The 12719-nt window shown below is 41.2% G+C and overlaps 2 protein-coding genes across 4 annotated transcripts in view; one reads left to right on the top strand and one right to left on the bottom strand.

Annotated features, from left to right (window-relative positions):
- LOC117142059 (trichohyalin) overlaps positions 1 to 12719 on the bottom strand; it is a 40767-nt gene that overhangs the window by 16223 nt on the left and 11825 nt on the right. The gene's annotated exons all lie outside the window — the stretch shown is intronic.
- LOC117142061 (transcription initiation factor TFIID subunit 8) lies at positions 584 to 1881 on the top strand. The gene is made up of 3 exons (XM_033305939.1): positions 584 to 766; positions 830 to 1408; positions 1650 to 1881. The coding sequence occupies exons 1-3, from the start codon at positions 652 to 654 to the stop codon at positions 1781 to 1783; spliced, it is 828 nt and encodes a 275-aa protein (XP_033161830.1). The 5' UTR covers positions 584 to 651; the 3' UTR covers positions 1784 to 1881.

The following is a 12719-nucleotide window of genomic DNA, read 5'->3' as shown; positions in this document are numbered from 1 at the left end:
CGTGCTTGGATTTTTCCATTTCCCCCCAGTTTTCCGTTCTCCATTCTCTTTTCGCGCCGTTTCTTGTTGTTGTTATTCGGCTTATGACTGATTATGGCTCACGTTTTGGCTAGTCTATGACGGAGTCTGGAGAATTTGTCATCGGACAAACAATGGCTCCCACTTTGGTTTTCTTGGAAGCCATTCATACGGCTGTAAATATTTGCATAACTCATTAGGAGAGATGCTCAAGATACGAGTCTCTATGTGCCGAGTCGTTTGCAGTAGGTCGCGATCGCAAAAGGCGAAAATATTATAATTAGTTTTAGGGGAGTGGTGCGGACAGTTCCCAATCGGTAGTTAGCTGCTGGTCTTTAGTGCTCAGCCTTTTGGAAAGATTGTGTAAACAGTTTAGGTTGGTATGCTATAAACTGTTACATGGAAACTTATATGCTTTTTTTTGGAAATACATCAAAATAAATTAAAATGGATTCCTTGAAATATAATTAAAATATTACACGTTTGTTGTTTTAGATGTTTGATAAAAATGAGGTTGGCAATCCTGAAGCAAATTAATCAAATGTCAATAAGTTATCGTCGATAAACTTTTCGCCCTGCCAGTCTGTGGCACTTCGTTTTTACAATCAGTCGAGTCAAGTGATTTGCCCAAAAATGAATACCTACGACGAGGTCTTGTCCACAGTGCTGGACAATTTGCTGGCATCCAAGAACTGTGAGGTGGTCGACGAAGTACTGCGTCAGTCGATGCTGGAACTTTTGCGTGGCAGTAAGTAGCTAGAAGAAAATTCATTCCATGTCAATGGTATTGTTAATCAACGCTTCCCTCGAGGATTCCGTGAGATTGCCAATCGGACCACCAATTGGTCCAATCACGCCGGTCGCTGTGCACCCAGCTACTTTGATCTGGAGCGCACCTTCATGAGGATGAACATCAGGGTGGGCGAGCTCAAGGCCATGTACGAGGGTCAACCGGATTCGTTGGCCTTGGTTGAGTGTAAACCACCGGAGACACAAGACCAGGACTTCCACAGTGGGCCACCACCCATGCTGAGCTCCACAAAGGCCATGGTATTGGCCTCCACCACGTACATTCCGGACTATTTGCCACCATTTCCAGGAGCGCACACCTATAAGAATTCGCCCATTGAGAAGGTTACGGATCGCAGTTATGTGGCCGTGAGGAATCGCCATGCCGAGAATGAGCTGAGCACCCAAAAGGCTTTAAATCAATACTACCTGAGGTGCAACCCCAATATATCGCTGTTCGAAGAAACCCAACGCGATGGAAGTGGCCACGTTTTGGATTTGGGTCTGCCCAAGAAACTTCCTTATTCGGACGCCCTGATGCCGAGAAATGAGGTCTTTGATACGGACATCTATGCTCCCATCGAGGTGATAACCCATAAAGGTATTTAATTACTATACATACCTAGTAATATTACTGCATGAAACGCTTTTACACAGCCATTATATGACATTTTACGTAAGACAGGGCAGACAGGTGACAAAAATAGAATTTATTAACCTCGAGAATCCACTGAGTAGCCGAAGTGGAGCATTTAACACTTTTGATCGCTTTTGCCTGGCCGAGCTTATTTCATTACGCAGCCATCACTTTCACATAGTCATAACAACTTTGATCCCGACAGCCCTCGACTGCCGTTTCTTGGAGAAGCCCAAGTTGCACAGTTCACGCCCATCCCCTGGAAATTTCGAAGACGAAGACGTGGAAATGGAGGAGCGCTGCAGTCCAGGCGGACTAGGGGTTGAAAAACCGAATTAAGCTGCAGCTCAGGAAGAGGTGAAAAGCACACGAAATGTTTCCATTGCCAGACCAAGCTACTCCACGGAATAAAGTGTGAAAAAAATTAATTTATTTCAATTACATTTCATTAAATACTGCCACACGTTGCGATGATGCTGCAGGAGTTCGAAGGAGCAAGAGGTCCTGCGCCGGCTGTAGCAGCAGATGCTCCTCCTGCTGCTTCTGGCGAACGTCTGCGATTCCAAAGTATTAAATAACTTTGTAATTTAATTAACTTTGACGTCGGCATCGCGTCGTCTGCTCTGCGCCGCTTAACTTTGATTAACGTTTCCAATTTTTCAACAACTTTCGACCGAACTTCTCGCCATCGAGCGGGCGACACTGCGTCCAAAGCGTCCGTAGCCAAAGGATTGTGACTGTGATTTCTTCGCCTGGCTGGGATTACAGGGGATTTGCCTCCTCCTCTTATCTTCCCCTGAAGGGTACTATTCTCAGTCGCTTGAAATTTTATCTGGTGATTGGAAGGGTTTAGAATCAGTGGAAGGGGGGTATATTGAATGCAATTAGAGATGCTGGGTGATGTTTGGATGGGGCGGAATCTCCCTGGATGACAAGCTAATAATTCCGGGCAACGAGCACAATCACTGGGAAAACTAATTACAGGGAAAGAGTCGTGGCAATAATCAATAAGTAGAGCCACTGCCGTTTTTTTTACATTCCGGTAGGTATAACCATTACAGAGTTATATGTCAACTGGTTGTTAGTAGTTAAGGTACCAGTTTTTCCATAACATTTATAGCCCTTAATAAAACTGCCAATAATCACGGAAAACGAAGTTTTTTTATAACACGCTTATACATTTACATTGCAATATACATTTTATATGTTTAAAATACCTGTTTTCTAATTATATATTCCATTGAGCGTTCTGCAAAAACGTTTGTGCGCCATTTGTTTTAGCCAGAAAAATTCAAGTCATAAGAGCTTTGCCAGTTAAATTTGGATTCTCAAAATGTATTCAATAAATAAGTCTAATGAGCTGGAAACATGACGCACTTGCTCCACATTCCCGAGACGCTGGCCCTTTTCTGCCCATCATTTGGCTCATCATTTAGTCATCATTTAGTCATCAGCTTCGGATTGGTCTCAAGATTTTTCGCCGACGACGATGATGGTTTTATTTGGCACAGGCAACATCAGAATTTTACGCCCAATTTGACTTTGATATTGTGCCAGGGTCGGGGTGGGTCAGTTTTATTTTGGGGGGCAGAGATCAGACAGCTGGCAAACGCCGGCTGCTTGCAGCCCGCTTTTCACTTGCCAAATTTTCCGATTTTTCCTGGCTGTTGTTACTGTGCCATTAAAATGCATAAACATAAACATGAGCAACAACGGTACACAAATTTGTGAAAGACCGATAAAAATAAAATTACATTTATGTGGGAAAACATGTCTGAAAGAAAGAAAGAGAAGCCATGTCGAGTAAGGCCAACAAAAATGTGCTGCTTTTTTTTTGTGGCCGTTCCCAATTGCGTTTGTCATTTTAACCCAGTTAACCCATGTTAGACAATGTGCATTTATCTATGCATAACAACCAGCAATGTGTTTGTTGTGATTTCCATTGGCCACAAAATTGCTTTGGCATCTTTGTTTATTTTGCGGTCTACAGATAAAATTCAATTCAACATGAAAACGAGAATGAAAATTATGGCTGCTTTGATTATTATTTTGCTATTCTATGTTTTCAGTTCTTTGTGAGGCCGCAGAAAAGATGATATTTTAGGATGATACATTTATTACTTGCCACTGGAAAAATGTATTGCTCTACATACAAAAATCAATTGGAAAACTTATTTATTTCTATTCTATTCTATTAGGAAAGCAATATTTTATTATCATAGTTTTTAAGCTGCCTTCATGAGTAAGACAAAGAATACACTATCGCTATTTTTTTGGATCCCGAGAAAATCTCAACCACTTCTAACGAAATTTTCGAATTTGGTTTTTATTTTTCATAATAGCCCCCGTTTTCGCTGTGCATGCAAGCGGATAAACCTTTTTGACCTCAGGGCATATAGTTTCTGATTTATTTATGCTAGTTGATAAAAATGCGGCCGGGGCAAAAAGCGGATATCCTAACGAACGGAGAAGGTCGTGTGGCGATGGCAAAAAAGGCGAGTTCTGTCAAAAGTTCACATTTTCATTTCCGTTCGCGGGCTTTTCTCTGCGTGTGTGTAAGTGTGTGTAAGTTTCGATTCGTTTCGAGTGTGTGTGTGTTTCGACCATGTTATCTTGTTTACTTGTGCAGCCCCTCGACGCATAGGAGCCACAACAACAACTGGACCAGCAACGACGACATAACAGCCATAACAACAAAAGCCAATTTTTCATAAATCTTTTTTCACAGCCCTACAAGCGACTGTCGTTGAATTTTTACAGCTGCATTTAACCTTTTTCTCTTGGCATTCGCTTTAAATTTGATGCCCGTGTGTGCCATAAAAATCCTTCTTGCTCGCATATTGCTCATACGCCCCGCTGGCTGGGCGAAACCAAACAAATTGTTACCTCGTTATAATTATGATGTTTTTTTACGCCTAAACAAGGTGGAGTTTCGTTGGGCTCTCTTAAGCAAATCAATTCAAGTTCACGCTTCTTATTTATTTACGTGTTTTCCTGCCTTTATTTTCATGCTTTTTCTTTCTCCTTTGAGCGCGGCGTGTGTGAAAATGTACTTTCCACTGCCTTTTGCTCGGTCTCACTTTCTTTTCCATTGCGGTTTCAGTCATTTCTTCGACTTGCCACGGCCTTATTTGATTTTTATTATCAAGCGGCTTAGGAAAAAAAAACTTTTTTTCCACGTGTTTTATTTTTGTGCCCTTGTTGGGCATCTTTTCTTCTCTTGCGGCTTGTGTTATTTATGTTGTCTGCTTTTTGACACACATACTCCGGAAAATATGGAGTTGGGAGGAGGAAAGGCGAAGGAAATATGGCAAAAGTGCCAGTAAATCGCTCTTGGTTCGTGTTTAGCATGAGAATGCGCCCTTGCCTCGTTTGGGAATTACAAATTTCTGCGGCCCAAAGCCACTGCAGAACCTCTGTCAGGGACCTTCCCGAAAACTTTAACTTGGAATATTTATATGATGGGTGGCAAAAAAGAAGAAGAACTCATATTCAGCTATGACTTCCAAAAGAAACTGTCGAGATCTGGGCCACTTACTTATTACAAAAATTTGGTTCATTTGTAAGAAAGTTGATAAAGGTGGGAATTCTCTGTAACACATATTTATTTTAAGGGTTTAAGCAGACATCATTTATATAACATTTTTTCGAAGCAAATTACAATGTTTTTAGATAAAGGTGGCCTATAAAAATGTGACCAAAGGCGCAAAAACTAAAAAAAAATAATAATTTGAAAAGCAAGCATTATTATCATTCCTGCCAATTTTTATCAAATGACTTTTCTCGGAAATAGTTTGCCAAACAGCAGCCGAAATAGAAGAACTGTGCGGACCGAAGCCACATCCCTTTTGGCCCATTTGTACGTGTTGTTAGCACGTTCTGTTGCTTTATGGCCGCTTTATTATGTAGCCAGGCCACTAGGGAAGCTCACTTCCTTTTCTGGCCAGCTTTCCCCCCCCTTCCCGACTTTTCCGACTTTCCCGCTTTTGTGCGTGTGTGCTACGCGTGTGTTACTCGATATTATGGCGGCTATATAAAGACAAGTGTATACGCGATTATATTTTTAGCATCGCTCTACGTGCGTAACGTGTTAAAAATAAAGCGAATTGCGTATACGCCATGCCTACTCTTCTATTTCGAAATGTGCTGCAGCCACGCCCCCGTTTCGGCTTAATTAAATTGATTGAATTTGATTGCGCCAGTGCCAACTTGCCAAAGAGGATGCAATTACATCTTCCTCTGCCTGGTTCACCTGTCGATTTCGCCCCTCTGACAACACGCAATTATGCAAATTTTTGTTGGCCTCGCTCACGGCGCTCTTGGCGCAAAAGGCAGCAATTTCGGCGAAAATGCATTTCGAATTGAATTAATATACCTTGTCTGCTGGAAAGGAAAAGCAGAGGAACCCCCTGCCGCTCCGCTCGCCCAGTCATTGGCAAATGAAAATGTTTTGCGAATACCTAATGTGTTTATAATGCCAGAAACGTGCCAGCGTGCAGATATTTTAGCATGTCAAAGTAGCGAATGCAAGTCTCCTACAGAGATATATCTTCTTGGCCCGACTTCCGTCAGGAGTCTGTCTCATTAGCCTGTCTTTATGCTGTTTATGCATTCTAAGCAGTTTCACCCAGCCACAAACCGAAAGATATGTACTCCGGTGTCTGGCACTCCGTGGCAATGAAAGCAAGTTCATTTGCCAGGCAAAAAGTGGCTGGAAATCATTTCATAATCACAACAGAGTCGGCTCAAAAGCTCGCGGCAAGCTGTCTGGAACAATGTCGGAGCAGCCGAACAATGGCAGTGCGGTACTATGGAACCAAACAAAGTGTATAATGGGTATAATGGCCAAGCAGCCTTGAATGGGGCATGCAACGAACGGCAAGGGCAGAAGGCGCAGGCGCAGCTTTTCGCGCATCTCGGATTTCCCGCTCGAGGGTCACCCAAGTGCTCCATTTCAGGTGGCAAGCTGAATTTCCGCAATCTGCCAAATCGGTTTCTTATTGTGTCAGGAGCAGAAAGACAGCCTGCCCCAGCCACAAATTACTTCAAAAGATTTATGGCGGTAAGTAGTAGGAGCAGGTATCAGAGGCGATGTTTGAAATTATTTGAGAGGGGTTTCGGAAAACGTCATTTTTCATTTCAGATTAATGTAAAGCTTGCTAGGTTGTAGCCAGTTTTAAGTCTACAACAATTAGCTGTAACAATTATAAATAATGTGAATGTAGAATAATTCCTATTATAAAATCTCATGGGATTTGGCCGTTTTGGGACCCCCTGAGTTGGCCCCTGCGATCTGGGTCTTTAATGGCTCGATGCTATCTTAAATGTTTATCGCAGACGATGCTCCGCTGGCTCCATGCTCCCGTCTCTTTCTGCCGCCTTCGGCCCTCTCGCTCCCTCTCTAATCAATTTGAAATGGTTTCGTGGAGTTCGTGGCGGTCGGATTCAGTGCGGCTCTTATCAGCATTTGGCAATCTTTCTTTGAAATATTTTCCATATGGCTGCCGCTTTATCTTGTCAAGACTAGGCCCGCCAAGCAACCACAATAACCAGAATACAAAACAACATCAACTGGGAGGCCTGTCATCGGCATGAAAATAATGCCAGCAACAGGTCATAAATTTGAATCATTTGAAAATATCCGCAAACACATCCATTGAACGGACAGTTTCCAAGTGGAAAATGCATTTCGGGTCAGCACAAACTTTCATTTCTAAAATGGAGAAAGGTTGGGGAAACTCTGGGGACGGAGGATTAGTTGATGCAATCGATTCACGAGACGATGGAATAACTGCCAAGTGCATTCTGTATTCTTCCCATCATTTTAAAAGTTGGAGAAAATCAAAGCACCAATCTTGATATTTTTGTGTGGCAACAAATCAAAAGTATTAAAAGCTTGAACGAAAAAATTAGGTATTTAAATAAATACATACTTTGTATATTTTCAGTCCCGTTGTTAAAACATTTAATTGACTTCTAAATATAAAAACCAGTGTTTTCCGTAAAGTTGGTTAAAAATTTAAAGTATTTTTAATGTTGTTGGTAAAAAAATTGAGACGGACTAAATTAGAAACTGCAATGTACAGCATCTTTTTTTGCTAAAAGGGGAAAACTTTGGATGTATTGTATTCAACTTATTTTATTGTTACTCTCAAAGCAATTCCCCAAGTCTCCCAGACAGACAGACTAGTTGAGCCAGCACCTCTCAATGAAGCACTAACCTCCGCCACCTCCAGCCACCCCCACCCACTATCACCCACTTCCACCCATTTGTTGCACCACCCAAAACCAAGCGTTCAACTGCTTGCCACACGTGGGATGGCACGTTTACGAATTTGCATTCAATTTGCGGTGCACTCCAAGGGGACTTTTACCGTTGGCGCTCGGCGGTGAACAGATGAACATGACCCACCCCAAATACACCCGAAAACCACCCACCCAACCACCTAACCAGCCGTTTTGGCATTGGAATGCCCCATGACCTTTGGCCGTTGCTATTTTCGAGTCGATTCCGTTGGCCTGAACTTGAAAATGTATTTTCAGACACTGTTCCCCTCAGCCGCTCCATTTGTTCCGGGGAATGGATTTTGTTCTCGAATATTATTTATTTATACGCCCTGTGGTACATCTTTGCTGGATGTCACGGCATCTGTCCCTGAATTGGATATATATTTATGGCTCGGCTAATTGCGCTCGACCTTTTGTTGTGGTCGGTATTTGTGCATTTCCCATTTGCGCCGAGTGTTTAAATAAATGGAAAATGCATTTTTTATACGCAGATTAATTGAATCACTTTCGAGCTGGCTTATTTAATTCGGTTAATGCATTAAAATTGCATTGAGCCTGTTGATTGCACAAAGTAAACGTCGAATGCCATCAATTTTGCAAATTAAACGCAACCAAATCCAATTGTTCTTCAAAGTATTAAAGACCTCCACACACGGTTGGCCAACAAAAATGAAAACTACCATACGTGTACTCTTAAATAAATGGAAATGTTCTTTTTCGATCACCCTGTCTATGTCATCCGGAAAAAACATCAATCATGTTGGCCAATTCACAGGCATCAGAATTCAGAGCCTCGCACATGCAGTTGACATATTTTCCAACTTATTTGACAGCTGCTGGAATTCTTGTGACAACTTATCCACTTTATTCTCAGGTGTCGCATAATTTTGAATAACTGTGGAAAGCAAAAAGTTTGTACTTGAAAAATAATGGCAGAGCAGGTAAATGTTCAATTCGGGCTTTTGTATTTCTTGACGAAGTTCATGTTTCTGCATTTCAGCAAACCGCTTAATCATCAATCATTCAGTCAATAATGTATCAATGCTGGGCAACAAAAACAAAAATAAAATTTCTCGGAAAAAGTACAACGGCGAAATAAAATCGAAGCATAAACACGAGAAAGCTACAATTAAATCAAAAAACTTTTGATGTCAATAAATTAAAAGTAAGCAAGAGAAACTGTGACATAAACGAAGGCCTAATGGATGACAGTTGGCATAAATTTTGAATAATCCCCGGCATTCTTGGAAACGTCAGCTAAATAGCCTCGAAAACAGCCGAAAGTATCTGAAGAAACAATTAATTTTCAATTAGGTTCGAGGGAAGCCTTTCGCAACAAGTGTTTGCTTTGCCCTTCTATCTCTTTTAAATATTTTTAAATGGAAAACGTCTGAGTCTCGAATTGCGTTTGGTATGACTAATTTACATCTAAAAATACAGAGGAAAGTTGCCAAGAAAATTGGCACGCTTCTCGTTTCTCACAAAGAGCAGAAAACAAATACAAATGTTTACCCCAAAACTGAGGAAAACTACAGCGGAAAATAAAAGTGTGAACCAATTAGCCCACTAAATTATGGCGAAAAGCCTTAAGGCTTATCTGAAAACTGTATTTATAGTGGCTAGAATGTTTGCGGTTGGTAGTGCCAAAAAAGAAAGAATTTAAATTAATGCACACTGTATGTATCTAATTATTTGGCGCTTTAATGTTTTCTTGAAACGAGTGAAATTTGAAAACATAAACTGAAAATAGAAACTTACGAAATGGGAAAAGAAATAGATTAAAGCATATACGTATCATGCCACTTTTGAGTTACTCATCTATAATCAAAATGAATATATTTCTAGATTTATTCATCTTGTCTCTGTGTCAGCAGGAACATTAGTGCACATCACTTTGTTGTCAGTCTTTAAGTGTTTTTTGGTTTTTAATGATCGCCAAGAAATGTCGGGAGTATATACCTAAGATTAGAATCATTCGAATGCCTTCGCCACGAGCTTTAATCATAAATGTTAGAAATTATTCACGGCCAGCCGGCGCAAGTACTCTGCCCATTTCGCTAAGTAAAGCCCTGGGCTGTGAGTTTTATATGTTTCGGTGTTGCGAATATACCCATGAATACATACACCCGTAAATAAGAGAAGTTTTGCGGCTGGCCTTTGGCTGATTTTATGATCATCCAGCTACCCAGCGACTGACATGCGAACTTCCGTTTTCTCGGGGCAGGAAATGCAAATAAACAAAGACGAGTCAGAAGTCCAGAAAAGAACTGAACTGCTCCCTCGCTGATGTGGGGGAATTGATTTTTATGGGCCGTAAGTTCGGGAGATTTATGCAACAGCCTTGCAAGAAACACTCTGGATTTGTTTATGGCAAAACCTCACACTTCTGGACCATGAGAAGTTTTGCGGCATCTTTAATGGAACATTAGCATTGCAAACGGGGGCAGGAAAAAATGCACGAAAAAATAAAATTATAACTTAAGCAGCCGCCAGTTGATTATGCCTGGTGGCCAAAGGCAGCCCAAAAGGGCGTGGCACGTCACTCCATCGCTTTTTGTGCGACTTATTCCACTTCCCCTAGGATTCTGTACTCCGGATTCCCTTTTTTGCGCCGCCTTTTCGGGGTTTTTATTTAAATGCGCGAGCATTAACAGCTCAAGAGTTTTGGCTTTTATTATTACTCATTTGCACAGCCGTCTGTTGTCCTGTGAAAAAAGTTGGCAAAAAGCGAGTCGAGTGCGGTAACGACATTATGTTTATTCCACTCACAATGAGCGATGGCACTTTGGCCAACCGGAAATGCCTGGAGTGGAGAAACGTATGAAATTTCCTTTCTGAGATTAAATAACTTGGACATGTTGGGATTTAAGGGATTCTGGTAAAAGTTTCTAGGATTACACACTTTTGACTTCGTAGAACCAAAATGAACTGTATTCCAAATTATTTTGCATTCTAACCTGAGATACATTTTAACTATCTCGATAATAATATAATATATAACCATACGATCCTGGATTCATTTTATATATTTTACTCAGTGAAAGTCTTTTAAATTATTTCCACAATTTTATAAACCATTTTCAAAACTCACTTTGCTTAAAGGGTATCTTTGTCGATAGGCATATTTTTCACCATTTTCTTTTTTCCCAAAGTCTGCCGCTCTTTTGGGCGTAAAAGTTCATGAAAATTCAATAAGTTTTTCCTTAAATGAAGTCGGTCTTTGCCTTTTTTATGCACCATTTTTTTTCTTGGTACTTTTCAGGCGGATGCCTACGCTTTGCGTTAACCGTTTTTGCCTATTTTCTCGGCCGTTTTATAAGTTTTAATTAGCCGCATTTTATGCAAACGAATTTAAGTCAACAAAAGAGTGCTGAAAGTGGGACCCTCGCGATAAGGCGAGAAAAAACTCAAAAGATCTGCGGGCGAGAACATGGAAAATGTGTTTTGGTGGTGCAACTTCGAGTTGTGCGAGTGCGAGAAAATCAATTAGCCTTTGGCTGAGTGTCCTCCACTTTTCACCCTTTCCTAATCGACATGTGGGAGATGGGGGGTGGCAGGTGGATGGAGGGCACGGCAGGTGGATGGAGGGCGTGGCAGGTGACTGAAGGTAGAGGACGAGGTAGTAGCTCTCATATCTGCAGCGCACTGCGCTGTTTCCGTTGTTCTTCGCCGCTCGTTTCCGTTTCCTGCCTGCATTGCAGTTCCCCTTCCCCCGCACTCATCCATTCCTGATGACTTTTGTCCTTGTTCGCCTTAGGGCAAATATTGAAACAACTGATTAGTTTGAGTGAGCTCAACTGCTCAGCATGCATGTACGGGATATTCAGACAGTTCACTGCGAAAATAAGGGGCATCCTAAATCGAGAAGTTCGATAATAATTCCTAAAATACATATTCGAAGACTAAAAGGATGGCCTTGATATCAATATATGTTTAGGTCCTGTTACGCGTTATTCTTTTATAAAATGTTTATTTCACATTCTGGTTTTACACCCCTAAATATTATATAATGCGCACGATTATTTTCTTTCAGTGCACTGTGGCAAATCCGTATTGAAAAGGGTCAATTTGTTTATAATTATATGGCTATATATTGGGCGGAATTGAAATTGTGAAATATTCATTGGACACTCTAATTGATGCAAGCGAGCTGGCAGTTGGCCTAAAAATCGATCCCTGCAAAATACATGTATGTTTACCGAATTTTGTCTCGAAACATGAATATGTGTGTGTGTGTGTTCGAGTTTCCTGCTGGATTGCCCAGAAGTATGCATCGGAAAATTGCATTTTCTGTTTCTTTGTAATTATATTTGCCATGGAAATGCTGTGTGTCTCGGTTACTCCAACTCCGGAGTACTTCCGCATCCAATCCCTGGAGTTCGGGTCGGTCTCCCAAAACCAGCCCTTTAGACAAACTTAAATGTCATTTGAGTTGCAGACTTTTCCTAATGGAATCACAATTTCCCAGCCACCCACACACATACGCACACGAAAAGTTGGCAAGAAAATTTGTGTTGTCTTATTTAACTGCAAAGTTGAGCGCAAATAAACCGATCTGCTCGGTGGGCGGTGGGCGGTGGGCTGTTGCGTTGGTGTGTGGGTGAGTGGGCGTGGCAGAACAACGTCGCACAAATTGGACTTAATCAAATTGCCAAAATGTTGACAGCCGAAGGAACGAAAAGAATAAGAAATATTTAGCGCACTTCGCTTTTGTTTTGGTGAAAGTCTGGATTAGGAAAAGTTATAGGAACGAACGACTTAAATATTACCTCTCTTGCAAAAAGTAGCTTTAAAATTGATCTCAGGGATAATTATTTCTGAATAAATGTGGTTCAATTGATTTAATGCATATATGTTGTGCCAAATTTTTTGTGTGTATATTTAATTGTGCTCACTTCCTTCAGAGAACTAAATTAATTACATGCTTGTTGATTAGCTGACCAATGGGCCATCTTGGCTCGAAGTTGGCCACATAAATACGGGGCTA

The sequence above is a fragment of the Drosophila mauritiana genome, chromosome 3L, assembly GCF_004382145.1.
Source record: "Drosophila mauritiana strain mau12 chromosome 3L, ASM438214v1, whole genome shotgun sequence".
In the NCBI taxonomy this organism is placed as follows: Eukaryota; Metazoa; Arthropoda; class Insecta; order Diptera; family Drosophilidae; genus Drosophila; species Drosophila mauritiana.
Note: the sequence above shows the minus strand (reverse complement) of the source record. Positions and strands in the feature narration are given on the sequence as shown.